At 40.2% G+C, this 25827-nt stretch overlaps 1 protein-coding gene across 3 annotated transcripts in view; it reads right to left on the minus strand.

Moving 5' to 3' along the window:
- Nucleotides 1-1924: 1924 nt before the first annotated feature.
- taf3 (TAF3 RNA polymerase II, TATA box binding protein (TBP)-associated facto) overlaps nucleotides 1925-25827 on the minus strand; it is a 190983-nt gene continuing 167080 nt past the window's right edge. For all 3 annotated transcript variants that reach the window (XM_080207704.1, XM_080207706.1, XM_080207705.1), the window contains 3 exons: nucleotides 14219-14483; nucleotides 5536-5642; nucleotides 1925-2490 (listed from right to left, as the gene is read on the minus strand). In XM_080207704.1, the coding sequence (XP_080063830.1) occupies nucleotides 2376-2490; nucleotides 5536-5642; nucleotides 14219-14483 (487 nt within the window). In that variant the 3' untranslated portion in view covers nucleotides 1925-2375. The remainder of the gene's footprint in view (nucleotides 2491-5535; nucleotides 5643-14218; nucleotides 14484-25827) is intronic.

The following is a 25827-nucleotide window of genomic DNA, read 5'->3' on the forward strand; positions in this document are numbered from 1 at the left end:
ACACAATTCTCAGCATGGCTCTATATAATTGCAGTAAGACATCTTTACTCCTATACCAATCCTGTAGTAAGAAAGGCATGTTAACCTTCAGTGATTCATGAACAAGAACATTCAAGTCCCTTTAAAGTTCAATACTTCTCATCATTTAAAAAACACTCTATTTCTGTTTTTCCTGCCAAAATGGATATGCTCAGATTTCTCCACATTGTATTCCACCTGCGATGTTTAGGTGAAAACCACATAGGTTTTTATGACAATCAACAATGGTTTCATGGTCACCATTGGGCTTTTATTTCCAGATTTATTAATTGAATTTAAATTCCACCAGCTGCCACAGTGAGATTTGAACCCACATGCTCAAAGCACTTACCTGGACAAATGGGTTACTACTCCATGTGACATTACCACTATGCCACTGCCTCCAGCCTTATCATAGTAAGAAGTCTCACAACACCAGATTAAAGTCCAACAGGTTTATTTGGAATACAAGTCTTTGGAGCACTGTTCCTTCATCAGATGAGTGGAGGTTAGTTCACAAACGCCTCATGGCTTTGTTATATTAATGACAATAAATAAATGCAAGTTGTTATTGAATTTCCTTTAAGGCAGACTTCTAGCATCATTTATCCCTTGGTAATTAACTATGTTTTAAACATCGTCTAGTGTGGCTCAGGAACTTCACTCAGGCAGTTTCTGCCTTATTTGCTGTAAGATGAAGATGCTGAACATGAGGAGATGCAGGATTTTTTTGCCTTACTTTTTCTAGACCTTCAATTTGCCCTCAAAATACCAACTTTGTTCTAAGTGAAAACTCTTGGCCTCTAGTGTTTTAAATCATGTCATCATGTCATGTCATTGGACGGCACGGTAGCACAGTGGTTAGCACTGCTGCTTCACAGCTCCAGGGACCTAGGTTTGATTCCCGGCTTGGGTCGCTGTGTGGAGTTTGCACATTCTCCTTGTGTTTGTACATTCTCTTTGTGTTTGTGTGGATTTCATCCCACAATCCAAAGATGTGCAGGTTAGGTTGATTAGCCTTGCTAAAATTGCCCCTTAGTGTCCTGAAATGTGTAGGTTAGAGGGATTAGTGGGGAAATATGTAGGGATATGGGAGTAGAGTGTGGGTGGGATTGTGGTCGGTGCAGACTCAACGAGCCGAATGGCCTCTTTCTGCACTGTAGGGTTTCTATGATTCTATCTATCCCGCAGAATAGTCTGGAGTGACTGTTTAACTGACAATGGATTTGAATAATTGTCAGAAAGTATCTTCCTACAACGCATAAAAATATGTTTTGCAAAATTCAGCAGAGAGATGTACAAGAGGGGCATAGACAGAGTGGATAAGCAGCAGCTACTCCCCTTAGTTATGAGTCAGACATAAGGAGGCATAGGTTCAAGGTGAGGGGCAGGAGGCTTAGGGGGAATGTGAGGAGAAAGCTTTTTACCCAAAGGGTGGTGATGGTCTAGAAAGCGCTGTCTGGGAGGATGGTAGAGGCAGGTTGCCTCACATCCTTTAAAAACTACCTGGACAAGCACTTGCATGTCATAGTATTCAAGGCCAAGGGCTGGTAAATGCCATTAGGTGGGAGGTCAGGTGCTTGTTGGTGCAAAGCTGATGGGCCGAAGGGCCTCTTCTGCACTGTATGATTCTATGAAAGAAGTTAATCTATTAAGATGCCTTCAAACTGGAAAATGGCTGAAGTCTGATAAGCTGGACTTTGCAACCCATGCTTCTGATGTGGAATGTTTTGTATTTCATTTTGAAGTTGCTTTTCCTTTGTCAGATCCTGGTGTCCTTCAAATGAAATTCTTCAGCAGCTTCTGTGGCAATATTTCAAAGTACAATTGAAATTCTGAAGGCATGTTGCAAACCATTCCATTCTTGAAGAATAGCTGTACAAATACATTACTGTGCACTGCAGTATCTTTTTGTAAAAAATGTAATTTATTCTCTTAATAAACCTTAGCAATCCATTACTTTGGTTACAATCACCATGCCACTGTTGGTTAAAGCAATGAGAGTTCTGAGCAGAGAAGATAAAATATATTACAAGCTTAACTATAAGGATGACAAGTCCATATAGAATGCAAAAAATGATTGTGATATATAATACAAACTTTCATTTTAAAAGTATACAATTAATTACACGAAAAGGCTAACAATAGGCTTCGTTCTCCAGCCTTTTCCAGGAAATGGGTGGAATCTCTGAGCAATTTTACATTTTCTGCTCTGTACAAAGACATCTAATCAGGTCTCACATTGCACTGGATCTCGCTGTTTACACAGTTCATCGCTACTGCTGCCCTTTCAAAAAACAGGAACTAAAAAGGGGCAATCCGTAAAAAAAAAAGAGGGACATAGTTTGAAAACCCTCTCAATGTGCTCGAGATTTCTTCCTCTTGTGTTTCTTTTCTTTCTTCTTATTGATGCACTTTGGGCAAAACCATTGGACTTCATCTGGTGGTGCTGCAGAAATCCCAACACAGGGCCTAATAAAAGGAATACCAGAGATAAGGCACTGACACAGCAAGGGTATTACAGCAGAAGAAAACAACTCAGGCACTTAAAGTCTTTACATAGCACTAGCTCATCAATAAATTCACAGCACCAGCTAGTTCATAAATATAGAAGTCAGGCATATTGAAGAACACAGCAGAAAATTAGCTTCTCCATCAGTCTCTGTAATACTCCTTTGGCATTTTGAAAATTGTGGGCCAGAATTTGTTATAGCCGGGCATCTAAAGCTGTCTGCCATGGACAGTCCAAAGATGTGTAGGTTAGGTGGATCGGCCATGGTAAACTGTCCCTCAGTGTCCCAAGTTGTGTAGGTTAGGGGCTTAGTGGGGTCAATATGTGGGGTTACAGGGATAGGGCCTGGGTAAGATACTCCGTCAGAGAGTCACAGCAGACTCAATAGGCCAAATGGTCTCCTCCTGCACTGTAGGGATTCTACAATTCTACGAAGACTTATCTTTTTCGCCCTTCAGCGTAATATATTCTCCCACAAATCTGCTAAAAATACAAGCGAATAATGGCACAGTGAAGGAGGTACCTGGGACCCAAGTGAATAGGGCAACCAACGGGACATCATCTTAACCAATCAGATTGAAGGATTAGAAAATAAACAGTGGAAGGACTGAGATGGGAGGTATTTAAATGGGGGTAAATTCAATGTCAAATCAGGTACAGAAAGAGAAATATAGACAGAAATATCTGAAGAGAGAGAAAAAGAAAGGGACAAAAGAGGAAACAAAACTTAATATTTTAAAAATCTCTGAAGAATTGAAAACCAGAAGGAATGAGACTCTGTAATTCTAATAGTTAATTTTCAGTGCCATAGAGATCAATTGAAACTCATTACCAGTTGTTAAAAGAGCATTTACTTTTGGTATTTTCTGTGGTGGATTTATCAGTCCACGTGGGCAAATAGAACAAATTCTTAAAAAAAAGGAAGCTAAGGGTAGAATGCTATTTTTGTGAAAATAACTGTGGAGCAATGCAACTCTGACAGCAACTTTGGGAGATTCACATTTAACCACACATTCACTCCTTGCCTAAAGTTGCTGTATCATTTACCTGTAAATTATAATGAATGACATTGGCCTTACCGTTATTTTGACAGAAAGTTATAGTTCAATGAAATGAAAATAAATTTATGAAATTCCCAGCAGATATAAAGACCATAAAATATAGGAGCCGAATTAGGCCAATTGGCCCATAGAGGCTGCTCTGCCGTTCAGTCATGGCTGATAAGCCCTCTTAAAATATGGTTTCAAAATGTGCTGCATTTATACGATTGTACATGTGAGGCACTGCGCAAGCAAGTGATGCGTTATGCCAGTGGTGGCTTTAATGTCAAGTGCTGGATTATGGTCCTGTTTGAATTCATGTGATGTTATATACCCTCTTGAAATTGGCCTTTAGTATGTTCCTTCCAATGTCATACACTGGTATATCTTAGGAGGCACTACAGGAGAAACTGTCCCATCATTTGCATAATCAAAGAAGTCAATTTATAAATAATAATAAAAATAATGCAGGGAGATAAAAAAATGAAATCACATTTTTACAGGTTTTATAAAAGGCTCCCAAAACAACTTATTTTCTCAAGGGCAGATTTGTTGTGAATCACATAACTGATGAACGTCAACAGGTCATTAATACAAGTTGCGAATATTTTCTGAATGTTTTGAAGCTGGCATCATGTTACTGTATTATTTTTCAGAGGAAAGTTTTGTAAGAGTTATTATATTAAGAGTTTATTATAGTTCTTAATTCTTCTCCCCTTTTCATTCAGTTCTTTTCCTTCAAGTCCACACTGTGGGGAGGAGACCTTCCCTAGGAACAGGACAGGGCTGCCCTTGAGTTTGTAACAAGACTCACAACAACCAGAGATCATGTGCCAACTTGGTTTCAGGTGTTTTTCTGCCTCCAGATCTCCTTTTCTCAGGTGGAGGGGCATTGCTCTCTTCACAACAGGAGGCAGACCTTAAACTCATACTGGTCTTCAAAAGAAACTTCAGAGGATTGTACATTTGAGCTCAACTATTGCTACATCTTAAAAATGCTCTGAAAATGAATATAAGGTGGACTGTTCCTTCCATTTTGGCATATTTCATCCTTAGATTTTACTATGATTGACTGCAATTATTCAATATAATTACATAAGAACATAAGAAATAGGAGGAGTAGGCCATCTAGCCCTTCGAGCCTGCCCCGCCATTCAATAAGATCATGGCTGATCTGAAGTGGATCAGTGCCACTTTCCCGCTTTCTCCCCATAACCCTTAATTCCCTTGTCTGTCAAAAACCTATCTACCCATGACTTAAATATATTTAGCGAGGTCGCCTCCACCACTTCAACAGGCAGAGAATTCCAGAGATTCACCACCCTTTGAGTGAAGAAGTTCCTCCTCAACTCTGATCTAAACTGCCCCCCCACCCCCCTTATCTTGAGGCTGTGCCCTCTAGTCCTGCTACTCTTTCTAAGTGGGAAGAATCTTTCTACCTCTACCCTATCCATCCCTTTCATTATCTTATACGTCTCTATAAGGTCCCCCCTCATCCTTCTAAACTCCAATGAGTACAGATCCAGTCTATTTAGTCTCTCTTCATAGTCCAACCCCCTCATCTCCGGTATCAACCTAGTGAACCTCCTCTGCACTCCCTCCAAGGCCAATTGTGGCAACCAAAACTGCACACAGTACTCCAGCTGCGGCCTCACCAGTACCCTGTATAGTTGCAGCAAGACCTCCCTACTTTTTTATTCTATCCCCCTCCCTATAAAGGCCAGCATTCCATTCGCCTTCTTGATCACCTGCTGCACCTGCAGACTGGGTTTTTGCGACTCGTGCACAAAGACCCCCAGGTCCCTCTGCACCGTAGCATGCTGCAGCTTTTCGCCCTTTAAATTGTAATCCCTCCTACATGCAGTCAGATTCTTCTCTCCAATGCAACAGTGGGTTTAAGATCTACGTTCATTATTCCAATAGTTTCACACATATGCAGAAGATTTAAGGAAAGAGATTTCTTACCAATGATACCAATCATCACAGTCATCACAGCCAATCATTGGGCTACCATCATCTGGCTTGTTGCAGCCAGGACAGATCCAGATTTGATTTCCCCATTCATCCCGGATCTGAGGGGAAAGCAAAAACAACATTGCTTTGAGATAATTGTTCAACAAATAAAACAGAGCATTCAGTGTATAAAAGCATGTTTGGTGTCAAATCCATTCAAATATGGCACAGGAAAAGCACCCACCCCTTGTGCTAGTTTCACTGATTCACAATAAAGATACTGCATAAATGAAAAGTGGTCAGAGCTGAGGATAACTGGTATTCTGATGGGGGTCCAATGGCAAGCCGGCCAAGAGTGCAGGAATCAATTAGAGTACTGAAACATCAGAGCTCCAGGGAAAACATTGCTTAGCAGCTATAGATCTCTGATCGCTTATTTACACAGGTTAAGATGTCTCAGATGCTTTCAGTGTCTGTTATTGATACTTTTTTGGCTTGTAGTAAAAAGAAGTTCCGTTTTAAGAAAGCGGTAAGTTACTAATGACTACCATTTTTAAAACTTGTTTTTAACATATCCTATTGTCATCATAGGGGGTGGCACACTGGTTAGCACTGCTGCCTCTCAGTGCCAGGGACCAGGTTCAATTTTGGCCTGGGGTCAATCTGTGTGGAGTTTGAACATTCTCCTGTGTCCACATCGATCTTCACTAATGGTCCAATTTCCTCCTACAATCCAAAAACATGCAGGTTAGATGGATTGGCCAAACTAAATACCCCCCTAGTTTGTGTGTGAAAGAGATTGTGGTTACACTTGAGGTGGTGTAAAGCCTTTCAAGTTATAAGCCCCTAGTGACAGACTACTGACCTGTTCCGAGAATAATTAGCAACAAAAACATACAAAAGTCTGACCTACGCACCGTCAGGGTGCGGAACGATTGAGACAAATTATCACTATAAAGTTCATTGTTTCTATACAATCTATGGTGGGTAAATGGACACAGAAGCTCCATTACTTGGCATGGGAGGAGGGGGTTCATAAAGAGCTTTTTAAACTTGCTTGCCAAAGGATTCCTTCATGCAGACTATGGTTCATGACATCTCTGAGGTGCATGAACCACAACGCTTCGAAAAGTTGGAACAATACCTTGAAAATTGTGAAGGACTAGGACGTGCCTATCACTGCATTGAAACCAGTCTGGTCATCGGTGTAGGTTCACTATCCGAACCAGCCCACATAATTAAAAGGTTCTGGTGTAAACCATGAACCCCAGGAATAGAGTAAGGAATCCCAGAATTGGGCCTTGGTCGTCATTTTCACCACTCTATGGAGTCTGTCTGACTGCATGAAAATCCAGCCTATGGCCTCAGCAACCTGCTGCTAGGAATGAGTGAGGAAAGGAAAATCTACCAGGGCTCCTGTCTGTATTCATTAGAGTATACATGTACAGCGGCTATGAGCTGAACATAGCCGAAAGGTGGTCAAAATGAATGGTGCTAAATACCCAAATACATCAGAAACTGGAGAATTCAAACACTTGGGGTGGGAATAGTTAAGCAAAGTTCATAATAAATTTCAAAATCTAAACCTGAGTTCACTGTTACTCTAGAGACCGAGGCAGCTTGGAACATCCGAATGAATTACTGTTAGTCTATTAAATGAACTGACAACTGCAGCAGTCTGATGTTCTTCCATTTGCTCGAGCAATGCAGGATCCCTTATAGATTAAATCTGCCTATGGAAATAGTGGAGACTAATTTATTATTTGGAGTTTATGGAATAAAGATATGGAGTCTCCTTGGCTGCTCTGATACAAGTATGACACCTGCACATTGGCTTACATAACTGCCATAATTCTTCCAAAGTGTTTTAATTTCATAGCCAGGTTGCGTACTAGCTTTCTGCAAACATGGATTCTTTTGATATGTCTCCAGGTCCTATCTGAAACCAAAAAGGATGAATTGCCAGAATGACGTTCATGCATTTTCTCAAATGCTATCATGATGTTGCTTTCAGAAATTTTTATTACTGTTGCACTGTCTTGCTTTTGTAACTGGAACAAATTTACCAGAAAAAAGAGACTGGCACATACCACCTGTTGAAAAGCCAGGTAATTAATTCCACTGCACCACAGCATGAAGAAATAATTTGGCAAGTAAAATAACGGGCTCATAACATGTGCATGGTAATTTCAGATTCATCCCACATCTTCACTTTCTCCCTCCTCTAAGGCAAAAGGCAGTGATTTAAGTTAAGAAATTCCAGTGCAAATCCTCAACTCTTGTTGCTGATGACAGCATTCAATCTGACAGGATATAGTCTCCATCTGGTCAAACAGATATTAACAAAATTGTGTGTGGAATCCAAAAGCATTAAGTTGTACAATTTATTTACTGTTTCTTCTAAGTTTCTTATTGATTGTAGGAATTCCTTATTAGTTGCTCAGATTAACTAAATTCGCTTTAACTTTCAAAACAACAAGAATGAAACTGATTGTTCGAACATAAATGGAAGGCTACCAGTGGACAAAAGGTGTGCATGAATTTTTCATAAGTGACTTAAAGTTTATTTATTTGTCACAAAAAGGCTTATATTAACACTGCAATGAAGTTACTGTGAAAATCCCCTAGTCACCACACTCTGGCACCTGTTCAGGTACACCGAGGGAGAATTTACCATGGCCAATGCACCTAACCAGCATGTCTTTCAGACTGTGGAAGGAAACTGAAGCACCTGGAAGAAACCCATGGGGAGAACGTGCAGACTCCGCACAGACAGTAACCCAAGCTGGGAATTAACCTTGGGCCCTGGTAAAATGAGACAACAGCGCTAACCACTGTGCCGTCCCATACACCATCAGTATTTTGTACTGTACACTGAAAAAGAGTCATCTAGACACAAAACATTAGCTTTATTCTCTCTCCACAGATGCTGTCAGATCTGATTTTTCTCCAGCATTTTCTGTTTTTGTTTCAGATTCCAGCATCTGCAGTAAATTACTTTTATCTTTACATTATACTGTAGTTTGCCTGAAGGCTCTGTACACATCCTATTTCTTATGGACCTATTTCTTATGAATTGCCCAGTTAAAGAATTTTATCTGATTTTGTATTTAATGTATTTGATAGTTGTGTTTAATACTGTTACACAATAATATTACAAAATGATTTCTTATATAGAGAACTTGCCTGCATCAAATCAACAAGTGACTGTGGTATGGTTCAGTTTTGGAATACTGAGATAAGACCAGAGACCAATATCATTTCCATTACAGTCTTTTATGGTGGTGTCTGTCTTGCTGCATGGAAACAAGCTTGAATTCCCCCCAGGGCCACTGTTTTTACTGCTGTCAGGGACCTCATGTCTGCTAAAGATGGTCAGGGAAGTGCTTTTATAGGTAGACATGTGAAGGTCACACTATGCATGTCATATCAGAGTTAAATGCTTACCACAATAACTTCAGAACAAACTTTACGCTGTAACCAAGGCTTCAAGCAAGAAAACAACACTCGAGTGACAGTTTGTGAAATTGGTCTATTGAGTTGGTTATTTTATAAGTGCTGTAGACCATGATGCACGTCACTGTGTTTCATACATTACACTCACCGACAACATAATATTCTGAAGCAGGAAATGTAGATGAAAGATACAGTACAAAGGTACACGGCACCATCTATACTTTGCTGAGAAATGCAGATATCTGTGGTTCCAGCATTGTAGAATCAAGACAGAAAACAAGTTTACTTAGCAAATTTAACATGGGAGGTGGGTGAACAGTGTAGGAGGGTGTAACCATTTCCTTCCCTGGTTCTACATTCACAATGATAACTTCTTTGGCACAAGTCAACAAAATTGCCAGCAAAAAATACAAAATCTTGACATGAACTCCAAACTTGCCAGCTATCATTTTAATTCTCTATACCATCAGTTAAGGGACCCAAGAATGCAGAATGAAACAAAAGCAGAAAATGCTGGAAAAACTCAACAGGCAGTACCTGTGGAGAGAGAAATAGAGTTAACATTTTGAGTCCATATGACTCTTCAGCGCCTGTATCTAGGTGACATTCTTTTGCATGATTCCATATCTACCTGTCTCAATGCTCTTCCTTGTTTCAGAGTTCCAGCATCTGCAGTAATTTGCTTTTATTTTAACGTGGCATGGGGCAACAGTGGGCTGTTTACTCAATTTGAATCAAACTTTTTTACTGGGGAGAAAAGGGCCAGATCTTACAGAAGGATGAAGATTAGCATCTACTGGATTGGAAGTGGATGCCAGAGGTGGACAGAAAGCTGTTACTAGGAAATGGCTGAAACACATTGTAATGAAATAAGAAGCCCAGCAAAACTCCTCTCAACGCTTAGTTGACAAATTAAATGCCCATTGTGAAACTAAACCATACAGATGAGTTCACCGCCTAGCCCACAACAAAACTGTTGGTTTCAGCAAGACCAAAAGTACAGGTGCTGCATCTGGCTTCAAAGTTTCAGATGAGGGCAAGGAAAGGTGTTTCAGGATCAAAACTCTAAGGGATTGGGTGATGAGGGACCTAGAAGTTACCACATATTGCAGATCAAAGCATTAGAGAAAAAGAAAGACTACTCTCCTTAAAACAGGCTCTCAATTAATCACTGTGCCCTCTCTGTCTACGTCACCTTTCTCTTTCTCTCTGAGCTGCTAGGCTATGTATTGCCACACATCCCTGTATCAACCGTACATCCCCTCACCCCTTTCTGAATCCAGTTATTGCTTTCGGCCTTGAATGCAGCACTGAAATGTTTCTTATCAGTCACCAATAACATCCTTTGTTACCACGGCTGATATGTGCTACACTCTCGCTGTTCTTTAGCTGCTCTGCTGCGTTTGACACAGTTGACTGTTCTGCAGTTTTCTCTTAGTTTTTTTTATTCTTTCATGCTCAGTTGACATCATAGATGAGGCCAGCATTTGTTGCCCATCCTTATTTGCCCTTGAACTGAGGGCTTGTTGAGCCATTTCAGAGGGTAGTTAAGAGTCAACCACATTGCTGTGGTCTGCTATCACATGTTGTCCGGATCAGGTAAGGACAGCAGACTTTCTATATGACATTCCTTAGCACGATTCCATATCTATCTGTCCCAGTGCGGCCAATACATCATCTGCAACAGCTCCCTGTACGTCCAAGGTTCTCGCTTTTGTCTCCGTCCTTTCTTTACCCTTATGCTACCCCTAAATTATGTCACTATGCTAGTGATGCCATTCTTGACTCCTCTTCCATTATTGTACTTTGAGCTGTAATCAAGTCTTGGATGAGCAATGAGGGAAGCCACTGAGTTTTGGTCCTACATAAAACTCCCAACCTTAGCACCCAAGTCCCTCACTAACTCTGATAGTTCCCTCAGAATAAGCCAGATGGTGCACAATGCCAGTGTCCTTTTTGACTCTGCAGGAACTTCAAACCCCACACAGAAGCATAGAAAAGAGGAGTAGGCCATTCAGCTCTTTAAGCCTATTTTACCATTCAACATGATCACGGATGATCCTCTATCTCAATGCAGACTTCACTGCTCTCCCCATAACCCTTGACATCTTCAGAGTCTTAGCCCAGAAATCTATTTTGTTCTTAAATACATTCAGTGACATTTCAGTGATACAGAATTCCACAGGTTCACCATCCTCTAAGTGAAAAAATTTCTCATCTCAGTCCTAAATCGTCTATCTTGTATTCTGAGACTGTGACCATTTGTTCTAGACCCCCTAGCCAGAGGAAACAAAACCCCTGCATCCAGTCCGTGCAGCCATGGTCAGAATTTTATAAGTTTCAAGTAGATCCCCTTTTTCATTCTTTTAGATTACAGTGAACAGAGACCAAATTTCTCCGCATACGACAATTCTGACACCCCAGGCATCAGTCTGCACTCCCTCTGTGGCAATGATATTCTCTCTTACATAAGGAGATCAAAACTGCACACAATATTCCAGGTGTGGTCTCCAAGGCCCTGTATAGCTGCAGTAAGGCATCCTTGTTCCTGTACTCAAGTCCTCTTGCAATGAAAGCCAACACAGTATCTGACTTCCTAACTGCTTGCTGTGCCTGCATGTTTGTATTCAGGTGATTGGTGCACTAGAACAGCCAGGTCCCTTTGTACATCAACATTTCCCAATCTATCACCATTTAAATAATATTGTGCCATTCTATTTCTCCGTCCAAAGTGGGTAACTTCACATTTATACATATTACTCCACATCTGCCACGTATTTGCTCACTTATTCAATCTGTCTAAATCACCTTGAAGCCTCTTAACACACTCCTCCTCACTCACATTCCCACCAACTTTTGTGTCATCAGCAAACCTGGAAATATTACTTTTGGTTCCCTCATCCAAATGACCAATGTATATTGTGAATGGCTGGGATCCAAGAGTTACTGGCTGCCACTTCGAAAAAGAATCATTTCTTCCCACTCTCTGTTTCCTGTCTGCTAACCATTCTCAGCCTGTACCAATACATTATCCACTATTCCGTTAATTTTGCACACTGACCTTTTATCTGGGACTTTATCAAAAGCTTCCCGAAAATCCAAATACACTGCTTCGCCCTTATTCATTCTGTTAGTTACATTCTCAAAAAACTCAAGTAGGTTTGTCAAATTTGCCTTGCCTTTCATAAACCCATGTTAACTTATCTAATCCTATTGCTATTTTCTAAGTGTTCTGTTATCACACACTTTATAATAGACTCTAGCATTTTTCTGCCTACTGTTGTTAGGCTAACTAATAAAGTAATTCCTTGTTTTCTACTCCCCCACTTTTTTAAATACTGGTGTTATATTTACCATCCTTCAATCTTCTGGGTCTGTTCCAGAATCCACATAATTTTGAAAGCTCAATAGGTCCACCTCCTTTGGTGCCCTGGGATGTAGATTACGAGATCCTGGGGATTTATCAGCTTTCAGGCCCACTAATTTCTCCAACACTGTTTTTCTCGTAATCCTAATTTCCTTCAACTCCTCCTTCTCACTAGATCCTTGATTCCATAGCATTTCTGGGAAGTTTTTTGTGTCTTCCTCCGTTAAGACAGAAATAAAGTAGTTGTTTAATTACTCTGCCATTTCTCTGTTCTCTATTATAAATTCTCCTGTTTTGGACTGTAAAGGGACCTACAGTTATCTTCACAAATCTTTTTTTATTTTTATATACTTCCTGAAGCTTTTACAGTCCACTTTAATGTTACTTGCCAACGTACTCTCACTATATTTCCCCTTCTTAATCAATCGCTTTGTCCTCCTTCGCTTCAGAACTTCTCCCAATCCTCAGGCTGCCTTTGTCAAGCCTACCTATTTCAACTTCTACAAAATTGCCTGGCTTTCACGCCATTTCATTTGTTTATCTGAAAGTTTGTCAATTATTCCAAAGTTCTCCTTCCTGGATCCCCTGAAGATCAGCCATCTCCAAATTGCAACTCATCAAAATGGCCACAGTCTCCACCTCCTCCTACACACATTCCCTGTTACGCCTAAGCTTGTCAATCTTCAAGGCTCCCTATCCCCTACATATCAGTTTCAAAAGTCTTCATCTTTAAAATCATCCATCCCTCATCAGCCTCATTTCACTGTATGTTCCTGTATGCCCCCAAATTCTCACCTTCTTCGCAAAGCCCTTTGTGTTCCTATTTTATTCTACAACATTAAATCTAAGTTTTCTGCCTCATTACTATTTTCCCCATCTTCTAAAGGCTGTTCAAATCTTCTTCCTTCATTTCTTGGAGCCTTGTGTTTTTGAATATTTTTACATGAAAGGCTCTATGTAAATTACAGTTGTTCCTCTGGTCGTGGGAAATTTTGTTAATAATTGCAGTAAAAGTTTCCTTGCATATTATACTTAGTTTCAACTGAAATCATATGATTCTAGGGAATCAATTAAGTAAATGTGTGAGTATATTGTCTATGGATGGAACATTGAGGGTTGTAACCAGGATCGAAGATTGAACAGTCCTTAATATGAGACCATACAATGTTCAATTTAGTTTGACTAGAAGGCAGAGCAAGAGATTCTTCTGGGTTCTTCCATGTTTTCTTTAGTGAAGACACAGGACACTTATTTAAAAAAAAATAGAAAGCCCTGGAAAACTCTTTCCAAGGCTTAGTTGATAAACTCATTGCTCAGTATGGAATTAAGCCATCTAGGCTAGATCAATACCTAGCCTGTGACAAGTCTGTTGATTTTAGCAAGGACAAAAGGTACAGATACTGCAACTAGCTTCAACACTCCAGACTAGAGCAGGGAAAGGTGTTTCGGGATTTTTGCTCCTTATTACTATTTGTGTTTGCGGAGAAATATTGTGCATGCATGCCCTTGGTGAGCAAAGGATGGAGGTCAGTTGCAATGCTTCCCACAGTAAGTACTCTGTTGACAAGGTTCTAGTGGTCCCATGGAACTGTTCCACAGCAGAAGATGGGAGGAGTTGAGATAGAAGTAAGTTCTTTAATGCAATCTTTGCTTTTCTTCAAGAAGTTCTGAAGTTAACATAACCATTTGGAACAAAGATATGATTTTTATATATATAATAATATGATGTATAAAATACAGTTTCTACACATTAAGTTGCTATTGTCTGTAATTCTTTCTTTTCTTTGACAATTTGAGATTTCTTTCATTGTGAGAGCATTTATAGGAATTAAAAACTTCACAAGCTATGAATTTCTCTGAAGTGTTACTCACCACATAAGTACTGACAGTCTCTGTGACCACACTTCTGACTGGCGTCTTCGAGGTCCCTGTGCCAGAGCCCGAAGCCGCAGGAGATGCAGCAGGAAGAATAGGAGCTGGAGATGGAGCTGCTGTGGGGAGAGGAAGAGCAGCTGGCGTAAGGGGTGGGGCAATATGAATTGGAGTTGGCGCTGGAGATGGTGGTGGTGGAGTCTTTGGGTGACCCGCAGGAGGTGATGGCTTTGCCTCTGTGACTGGGACCACCTTACTGATGACTCTGAAAAAAAAACAGATAATACTGGTTAATGTATTCTAACGATTCAATTCTTATTCGCCAGGACGAATTAGTCATAAGGAGGTAGTTGGCCACATTTTTCATTCAATCTTTTTCTTAAAATAGACATTCAATTAATTTGTCATAATTCACTTTGATCTCACTAATACAAACCAAATACAGAAAGCTATTTAATTTGGACCATTCTGAATTGTTGTCATTCAAAAATATTTGCAGTAACTTGCCCTGAAGGTACTGAGTAAATGTTCTGTACAACGCGGCAATGAACCAAACAAATCAGGAAGACTCTGAGTTCAATAAATGGGCTGTGCTCAAAAATAAAATATCTGTTATGCAATACTCATGGTACTTTTAATCAGCAATTTTAGGATTTGTATTTGCACTTCATATTCTAAGGTGAGTTTATAGTCACAAATGTTACTAGTCATCTGTATATTAACTCCACAATATGTCACTGAGATTTTACACCTCAGCAACGCTCAAATTTTTGAAATAATTATCTACACAAAGAACCCAAATGATATAAAAATCAAATGTCTTGGATTGCATCAAGGTTAGGCTTCATTAACACAGGACAGTTATCAAACCCATTTTTTAATGGAACTATAACACCATTTAGTTTTTAACCCTCCAGTGACACGGTGGTACAGTGGTTACACTGCTGCCTCACAGTGCCAGGGAGCCAGGTTCGATTCTGGCCGTGGCTGACCGTCAGCGTGGAGGTTTCACATTCTCCCACGTGTTTCCTCAGGGCGCTCTGGTTTCTTCCCACACGATAGTAGTCATGATGTGGGTATGCTGGCGTTGGACTAGCGTAAACACAGTAAAAAGTCTGACAACACCAGGTTTTAGTCCAACCTATTTATTTGATAATATACTCACAAGCTTTCGAGGGGACTGCCTCTTCGTCAGGTGAATGGAGAGTTCTGGCCTCAGACAGAGCATATAAAGCACAGACAGTTTAGAGATTACTGATTAAAATGCGAATCCTTACACCTAACCTGCTGTTCAAGACCTGAAGTGGCTGATAATGTGAGTGGAAGGAGCACTGATCACAGTTTAAAGAGATTAAACTGTGATCAGTGCTCCTTCCACTCACATTATCAGCCACTTCAGGTCTTGAACAGCAGGTTAGGTGTAAGGATTCGCATTTTAATCAGTAATCTCTAAACTGTCTGTGCTTTATATGCTCTGTCTGAGGCCAGAACTCTCCATTCACCTGACGAAGAGGCAGTCCCCTCGAAAGCTTGTGAGTATATTATCAAATAAATAGGTTGGACTAAAACTTGGTGTTGTCAGACTTTTTACTGTGTTCTTCCCACACTCCATAGATGTGCAGGTTAGGTGGATTGGCCATGGCAAATTACCCTGTAGTGTCCCAAGATATCTAAGTTAGCTGAATTAGCCATGGGATAGAGTGGGGTGGTGGGCCTGGGCAAGAAACTCTGTTGGAGAGTTGGCGCAGGCTTGATAGGTTGAATGGCTTCCTTCTGCACTGTAGGGTTTCTATGATCCTAAAAAAGAGAAAGCAAAACAACAGAATACAAATGGGACATAGGAACTGGAAAGGCCTTTCACCCCTAGAGCCTGTTTGTCATGCAATCAGATTATAGCTACCTGTCTTGGTTCCATACCTCTTCATAGAAACAAGGCGCAGGAGTGGGTCATTTAAACTTTTGTGCCTGCTCCAGGATTTAACAGAGTCATGACTGATTCTCAATCTCAATGCCACAGTTCTACTTTCTCCCATACTGCTTGATGTCATCAAAATCTACAACAAAATCTCTCTTTCTTGAATATATTCAGTGACTTGGCCTCCATAGCCTTCTGGAATTCCATAGGTTCACTACCCTTTGAATGAAGAAATGTTTCCTTATATCAGTCCTAAATGGTCTACCCCATTCCCAAGACTGGTTCTGCTGGTTCTAAACTCCCCAAACCAGAGAAAACATCATCCCTGCAGGTGGTCTGCCCAGCCTTGTTAGAATTTTATACATTTCAATCAGATTTCCTCTCATTGTTTTAAACTGTAGTGAACACAGGCCCACTCAAACCAATCTCTTCTCATGGGACAGTCCTGCCAACTCCGGTATTAGCCTTGTGAACCTCCACTGTGCTGCCTCTGTGGCAAATATAACCGTTCTTAGCTAAGGAGACCAAACCTGAACGTAATACCTCAGATGCTGTCTCACCAAGGCCCTGTATAACTGCAGTAAGACATCCCTACTTCAGAACTTGAATCCTCTTGCAATGAAGGCCAACATATCATTTGCCTTCCTAATTGCTGGCTGCACTTGCCACTCCACTTCCATTGACTGGTGTACAAGAACACTCAGATCCCCTTGTACATCCACACTTGTCAATGTATCACCATTTAAATAATATTCTTCCTTTCTGTTTTGCACATTGAAGTGTATAACCTCATGGTTAGCATCTGTCATGTGTTTGCCCACTCATTCAACTTGTTGAAATGATCTTGAAGCCTTCTTGAATCCTCCTCATAACTCATAATTCCACCTAGTTTAGTGTCATCAGCAAACTTGGAAAAGTTACATTTGGTTTCCTCATCCAGGTCATTTACAAATATCATGAATAGCTGGGGTCCAAGCACTGATCCCTGTGATACTCCACGAGCTAACACCTGCCTCTTGGAAAATGAGCCATTTAATTACACTATTCCTGCCTGTCAACTGATTCTCAATCCATGCACATACATTAGCCCACCATCCCAAGTGCTTTAAGTTTGCCCACTAATCTCTTATGAAGACCTTATTAAAAGCCTTCTGAAAGTCCAAATATACCACGTCCACTGGTTCTCCCTTATTTATTCTACTAATAACAACCTCAAGATTTGTTAGATATGATTTGCCTTTCATAAAGCCATGCTGGCTTTGTCCAATCCCATTAATGCTTTGCTAATGTTCTGTTAACATGTCTTTTATAACGGACTCGAACATCTTCTCCATTACGGATATCAGGCTAACCGCTCTGTAATTCTCTCTTTTTGCTCTCCCTCCCTTTTCAAATTGTGGGGTTACATTAGCCACCCTCAAATTTGTAGGGACTTCTCTAGAGCCTCTTGAATCTTGGAAGGTGACCACCAATGCAGCCAATGTTTCTAGTGGCACTTCCTCTAATACTCTGCGATGCAGCTCATCAGGCCCTGGTGATTTGTCAGCCTTTAAACCAATCAATTTCCCCAGTGCCATTTTCTTATTAATTCTGATTTCTTTCAGTTCTGCCCTCTCACTAGGCCATTGGTTCCCTAACATTTCAGATGGGTTTTGTGCGCTCTTTTCTGAAGGCGGATAGCAAGAAATGGGATGGCAGGGAATTCTATGTAAAATTGTGTATAAACGTTTAATTTAGTATTAAAAGTTTAATACTGCAACAATAAAGTGACTCCTGATGTTTGAATACTTTTCTTGCTGTTAAATTAAAACTATTTCAGCATTGGTGCATGATCTAAGCACAAACAAAAAAGAATTTACCTAAATAGGCAAGAGTATTTCAGAGCAAACTGGCAGTATAAAGATTAAAATACTTAATAGCATTATAGTTCTTAATAGTACTATAGGTTGCGAAGCAAATAAAAGCCAGTATATCCTTTACTTTAGATATACTACATCTGAGGCTGACCATATAGAAGTTCAGTGTAAAGGAGCCAGCAATGTGGCATTAGAACTTTGTCTGACTATTAATTCTCCTTTAATCCTTAGCATTTAGCTCCAAATAATCTGAGCAAAATTGTAAACAAATCATCCACTGCCACTTGCTATATAGCATCCTCGTTGCCCAAGGGTTGCTATTGGGCAAGGAGAGGAGGCGAGTTCCAAGAATTACCTTAGCCTGTACAGGATTGAATCCACACTATTGGTGTCGTTCTGAAACGGCATTCTAGCCTTCCAGTTTACCAAGCACACTGACTCTATCCTCAAATCAAGATTCCTATTTTTATTTTGTAGCATATTTTACTTCCCTATTTATGACAAAGCATTGGGGATTTTGGTGAAGCATATAATGACTGATTGACTTGAAAAGCAGTGTGTGCATGTGTGTGGTAAACTAAAGGCCTTCGTGTCATGTTGGCTTACAGTGGGTACTTCTGTGAGTAGTCAAGATTGGTGCCAACCTACAGTTAAAGAATAGATATGGAATTCAACATTATAGAACAAACCTTTCAAAGCTTATTGTACATAATCAAAGAATCTGAATAGAAGGGTTGAAAGATCCTTTATATTATACAAGCATACAAAATTGGAGCAGAGGTAGGCCATTCAGCCCTTTGACCCTGCTCTGCCATCCTTTAAGATCATGGTTGATCTACTTGTGTTAAGAATTTTTATATCTGGTTAAGAATAAGCCAAATGAATACAGGTTTGTATAATTCATTCTCAATGCAATATTTTCATACGAAATTCTGTGGTCAGCCATTCATTTTTTTTTAATATAAATATTGTTAAATTTTATTTGTGTGCCACACATTGATAAACTATCTGAGCGAGACGCAAGATTGACTACAGGGAAGTTCTTGCATGAAAGATCATTTCAACCACCATTCAACCACTATTTAAGAATATCTGAAGTAATTAATTGAAGGGTTACAAGAAACAACATTTGTTTTGCACATCTTGATATAAAAAGTTTCCAATCAACGTACTGAATATAGTTTATATGTTGAAAGGTTAACAGAATTTCTTCTAGTGCTTTGTGATAAGAAAATAACAAAACATCTGAAATATTGATGGTCTAATTTCAGTTCTCCAATATTTGGCAGATACTTGAGTGCTTGCAAGTCATATTATAATGTGCTGCAGTTGAGCAAAATGATTGTCATTATATGCTCATGTGCAACTTATGTGCAAATGCCTTCTGATGTTTTACTACATTAAAGGCACTATGTAAATGCAAGTTGTTACTACACCACTGCCATTTTGACAACTGAAATGTGACCTGCAATTTACAGTGCATCTGAAACTATATAATGAACCATGCCTGACCAACCTTGAAGGATAAATTACGTCTAAACATAGCAATTATTAAAGAAGGAACAAACAATGTGACCTTTCCGTAACATGATGTTCTGACTTTGGAAAAGGGCACACAGGAAACTAAAGAGAAAAACAAAGTTAATGTGGGTGGAATTAGATGGCAACAGTCAAATTTTCACAGCTATTAGAAAGAGTGCTTGAGGTTACACTTTGTAACCTCACAACAGTAAATCCACAACTGTTTTGGGTTAAAACAATATAACTGGGTTACCTGGTACAATTGCAACACTTCAACATTCAGAGAATGATTTAAAAAGATCAGCGATTAAAAGCCTGCAGCCTCCAGTTCCCTGTATCAGTTGGGTTAGTTAGTCATAACATCAAGAAAGTACAATGCAGAAGCTGGGCATATTTCTGGCCTCTCTCCAGAAGTACAGGGGGAGAACCAGTTTGAGTCATCCCAGACCACGTTCATGAACTTTCAAGAGTCCAACCTGCAAGTTAACCAATGCCCTCCTGGATTCAGCAACAGTACAACACTTGGTAAAGGCAGAAAAGAAAACTTAATTGAAAATGGTGGAAAGGGAAAAAACAGCAGGAGAAAAAGATTGGAGCAGGTTAGCTACAAGTAACATAATGGGACTGTACAGCAATACCTTGTGGTCATTGATTGACAATGACTCTGCCCCATTTCATAGAATCCCATCATTGTTACACTGGAGAAGGAAGCCATTTGGCCCATTTTGTCTGCACCAGTTCTCCAAATCAGCAACATGGGTTAGTGCCATTCCCCTGCTTTTCCCTGTACGCTTGCACAATGTTTTCTATTTAAAAAATAACCATCAAATGCCCTCTTGAATGCCTCAGTTGAACCTGCCTTCACCACACTCTCAGGTAGTGCTTTCCAGATCCAAACCACTCAATGGGTGAAAAGATTTTTTATCACATTGCATTTGCTACTTTTGCAAATAACTTTAAACCCGTGTCCTCTTGTTCCTGATTCTTTTATGAGCAGGTCTCTTCCTATTTACTCTGTCCAGTCCCCTCATGCTTTTGAGCACCTCTTTCAAATCTCCTTTGATCTTCTTCTCTCCAAGGAGAACTGCCCCAACCTCAACAATCCATCTTCATAATTGAAGTTTCTCATCCCTGGCATCATTCTTTTACATCTTTTCTACACTCTCTCCAATGTATTTGTATGGTTCCAATAGCATGGTGCCCAGAACTGTACACTATGTTCCAGGTGAAATCTATTATTTTGTACAGGTTCAGCAAAATCATCTTCCTCTTGTACTCTATGCCCTTATTAATAAAGATTGGAATACTATACTTATTAACAGTTCTCTCCACCTGTTCTGCGAACTTCAATGATTTATGCACATATATACCCAGGTTCCTATGCTCCTGCATCCCCTTAAGAATTTTACCACTTATATATATTGTCTCTTCACATTCTTCCTATCAAAATGCATCACATCACAGAAGCTCACAATTAACTTCATCCGTCGCCTCTCTGCCCACTCCACCATCTTATCTATATGCTTTTGGAGTTCTATAATGTCCTCCTCTCAGTTTGTAATACTTGTAAGCTTTATATTATACAAGCATACAAAATAGGAGCAGAGGTAGGCCATTCAGCCCTTTGACCCTGTTCTGCCATCCTTTAAGATCATGGCTGATCTATTTGTGTTAAGCTACACATTCCCATCTACCTTGATAGTCTTTGATTCCTTTGCCCAACAAGAATCTATCTCTGCCTTAAACATATTCAGTGATCCTGCTTCCACTGCCTTCTGAGGCAGAGAGTTCCAACCTCAGAGGTACAATTTCTCCCTATCTCTGTGGTAAAATTAGGGGTCATCCTTATAAGACAGTGTCCCCAAGTTCTGGATTCACCCACAAGAATAAACATCCTTTCAATATCTATCTTATCAATACCACTCAGGATCTTATTTACTTCAATCAAGCCTCACTCTTCTGAACTCTACAAGAAATGGGCTCAGCCTTTCCAACCTACCTCATAAGACAAACCGCTCTTTCAAGACATCAATCTGGTAGAACTCTTACAACTGCTTCCAATGCATTTACATCATCCACAAACTTTAAAATTGTCCCCTGCACACCAAGATTTAGATTGTTAACATATAATCAAGAAAAGCAAGGGCCCCAATAAAAACCCCTGGAGAACACCAATACAAACATTTCTCTCGCCCGCAAATCATCCTTTGACATTACTCGCTGCTTACTATTATTCATGATGTGGAGATGCTGGCATAAGAATGGGGTCAGCACAATATGAAGTCTCACAACAACAGGTTAAAATCCAACAGGTTTATTTGGTAGTTCAAGCCACATGCTTTCGGAATGCTGCCCCTACCTACGGGCAGTGCTCCGAAAACTTGTGGCTTGTGCTATCAAATTAACCTGTTGGACTTTAACCTGGTGTTGTGAGACTTCATACTGTACTATTATTCAGTCAACTTTCTGTCCTCATTGCTACTGTCCCTTTTATTTGTAGATTTAGCACATGTTGTAATTGCTATCCTATTTGTATCACTTATTGCTTTATTTTTGTTCCTTTTTCCCAGGTGGAGGGACTTCAGTTTATAAGGGTAGATTAGCAAACTGGAAATGCTCTACTTGGTGAATAGACGTTTGAGTGAAGCTTTGATAGGTGTTCAAAATCGTAAGAAGTCTAGACAGAATAGGTGGAGAGAAACTGTTCCCAGTGGTGGAAGAGTCAACAACAGACATCTGAACCAAAGGTGACATGACGAAATATGTTTTTTATGCAGCGATTGGTTAGGAATGCACTGCCTGGGGAGTGGTGCAGGTAGTTTCAATTGTGGCCTTCAAAAGGGGTATAGGATAATAATCTGAAGAGAAAATTTGGCAAGGCTATAGGAAAAAGGCGGGGGGGGGGGGGGGAAAAGGGGACTGACTGACTGACTTGCAAAGAGCTAGCACAAGCATGGTGGACTGAATGGCCCTCTTCTGTACCCTAACCATTCTATGATTCGATTATCAGCCATGATTTCTGTACTGGCTTTACTCTTCTCCTATATTTACTCTTTAATCTCCCAAAACAGATCTCCCTCACTCCATTTTGTGGAGCTCACAAATACTAACAATGGAATTCATCATTAACACTAACACACTAACCATCTTACAGGATGGGATGCCCAAAAATTCTTAAATTGCACATTTTTGAAGTAAAAATTAACTAGGATGTGTATGAGAACTAAAACAAGAATTAATCTAGATGGACAGTAGACAGTAAGTTATACATGATGTAACCAATGTAATTAATTCAGGAGTTATGCATTCTTCCATCACTCCATGATCATTTCTGATGTTTAGCTCAGTCTGATGGATTAAGAGTACTCTTGCATGTTAGGTACAAGAAACTTATGCAATACGAGTTCTGATTGTCCCAACTCAGTTCAAAGCTACTCTTAATTCAGCATGAACCCAGCATTTCACTCAATTGAGTCATGGGTTTCTGTGGGAAACGGAATGTCACATGTGTCAGTACATGGGAAAAAACGAATTGTTGGATTGGTGAAGGACAAGGATCTCTATGGAGGCTGCTGAGGCACATTCCAAGGCATAATTTGCACTGAGCTGGTCTGTACTGATGCCAATACTGGGTGCTCAAGAATGTTCCACTCTACTACACTCACACAGCTGGATGAGAACAAAATTCACAAAGAATCATGAAACTTTGGGCAAAAGGGTGAATATGTGGGGCTACAGGGATAGGGTCTGGGTGGGATTGTTGTCAGTGCAGACCTGATGGGCCGAATGGCCTCCTACTATACTGTAGGGTTTCTATTCTATTCTAAATCAAACATAATAATTGTTGGCTGCAAAACACCTCTTGCCAAGGAAGAAGAAATCATTCTTCGACTGTCTAACAATTAATAACCATTAACTTGAACTAATGAACTCAAAACATTGGGGGGGGGGGGGAGAGGGGATAATATCCCTCTCAACCATTTGTCAGATAGAAATGGTGTATTTTTAGTCTCACTTGTATGTGGGAATGTAAAGTTTATAAAAATGCTTGCATCCTTGCTAAAATGACTTCAAATAGCTGCTGAACAGTTTAATCGGTGAGAAACGGGACATGCACAAAGACAGGAGGTTATTAGGCTTGCACTTAAAAGGGATTTTAAAAACATTATCTAATGCAGCACTTCCTTCCTAAAGTAATAGCTGGAAAAAGGCATACAAGGATAGTCACAGATGTTTAGTGAACTCAGGGCTGCAGTCTGGGAATTGTCGTTCAGCTTCTATCCAAATCAGTGCTACAATCAATTAAATTCAAACATCTAAACATAATTCTGCATTTGCATTTGAAAATTTGCTTCAATAAAAAATGCATTATAAAAAGTATTGCCGTATCCAAGACAAACAACCATTAAATACAGTGTCTGCTGGCTGAAACCATAAGGGTTCATTGACTCCAGTGCAACCATATCTTTTTATCACACATGATTGATGCCAATATCCACATTCTAATGTGATTACATGTTATCACAGAAACCTTGCAACATGACATGGCAGTTTATGCGATAAAGAAGTTCAAAACATAAAATTTGAACAACTGAATTCCTGTGTTAAGCTATGGATCCTATCGAGGGCCTCTCATTAAAATCCAGCGCTTTAAAATGCAACATACAAAATCCAATTAAAACTGTGCTTATGTACAAACTATTCAATAGGATATCATGGATTTATAAGGTAACCGTTGGAACCAACTGAGATCCACATGAGTTTATTACATAGCAGGAGAAGCAACATAAATTTGCCAACGAAATTGATAGACTGCATTAAGGATTTCTGACCTTTCCACACCACTTTAAAAAAGTTTTAAGTTTTAAATTTATTTATTAGTCGCTGACATTAACACCGCAATGAAGTTACTGTGAAAATCCCCTAGTCGCCACACTCCGGCACCTGTTCCGGTACATTGAGGGAGAATTTAGCATAGCCGATGCACCTAACCAGCAAAGAGACCTCGCTGTCCCTCATCCAACAGGAGGGAATAAGAACATAAGAACATAAGAAATAGGAGCAGGAGTAGGCCATCTAGCCCTTCGAGCCTGCCCCGCCATTCAATAAGATCATGGCTGATCTGTCATGCCTCAGTTCCACTTTCCCGCCCTCTCCCCATAACCCTTAATCCCCTCTCTTATCAAAAACCCATCAACCTGCGTCTTAAAAATATTTAGCGAGGCAGCCTCCACCACTTCAACGGGCAGAGAATTCCAGAAATTCACCACCCTTTGAGTGAAGAAGTTCCTCCTCAACTCCGTTCTAAACCGCCCCCCCTTTATCTTGAGGCTGTGCCCCCTAGTCCTACTGTCTTTTTTGAGCGGGAAGAGTCTCTCCACCTCTATCCTATCCATCCCATTCATCATCTTATACGTCTCAATGAGATCTCCCCTCATTCTTCTAAACTCTAACGAGTACAAGCCTAGTTTATTCAGCCTCTCCTCATAGTTCAACCCCCTCAACTCCGGCATCAGCCTAGTAAACCTCCTCTGCACTCCCTCCAAGGCCAAAATATCTTTGCGCAGGTGCGGCACCCAAAACTGCACACAGTACTCCAGCTGCGGCCTCACCAATGCCCTATACAGCTGCAGCAAGACCTCCCTACTTTTATGTTCAATCATACCTACAGTTCCCACTCTGGATTGCTACCCTACGACCATTTCACAGAGGGGCACATTTGTTGATGCAGGAGAAAATAGAATTGGCTTGATTGCGACATTCTGCATGACTGTTTGATGACTTGCACATTTTCACTAACTAGCTGGCTGAGTTCACACACGAAACTTGACATTTGGGAAAGGTACCAATGGGCAGCTAGTAGATGTGAAAGTGCTGCTGGGTTGGTACTGATGGGAGAGAAATGGAAAAAACTGGGGCCAGACAGAACTTGTAAAAACAGAAAGGAAGCCCACTTACTAGTCAGAATTTCAAAAATGTACTATTATTTAGATTGGGTATTTACTTTGAACAGGAAAGAAAGGCATAATTTGTAATTACCATTGTTACAGCATTGTATGGCAAACTTATTAAATATATTAATTGAAAGGCAAAAAACAAACATTTCTAGCAGACAGAATGACATTTCAGAGGTTTTAATGATCCTCTGAATCACTACAATGTATTGTAGTGGTAATAATCCTGCCTGCAGATTCAAGATCGAAACCCGACTTTAGGCTCCCAACAAGAAGTACAAGGGAAACCCAAAAGGTCAAACAATGCTGAGAGAGGTGGTGGAGGAACAGCATGCATAGTTGCAGCCGCACAGAATGCCATGG

This window comes from Carcharhinus amblyrhynchos, chromosome 19 (genome assembly GCF_965287045.1).
Source record: "Carcharhinus amblyrhynchos chromosome 19, sCarAmb.v2.hapA, whole genome shotgun sequence".
NCBI lineage: Eukaryota > Metazoa > Chordata > Chondrichthyes > Carcharhiniformes > Carcharhinidae > Carcharhinus > Carcharhinus amblyrhynchos.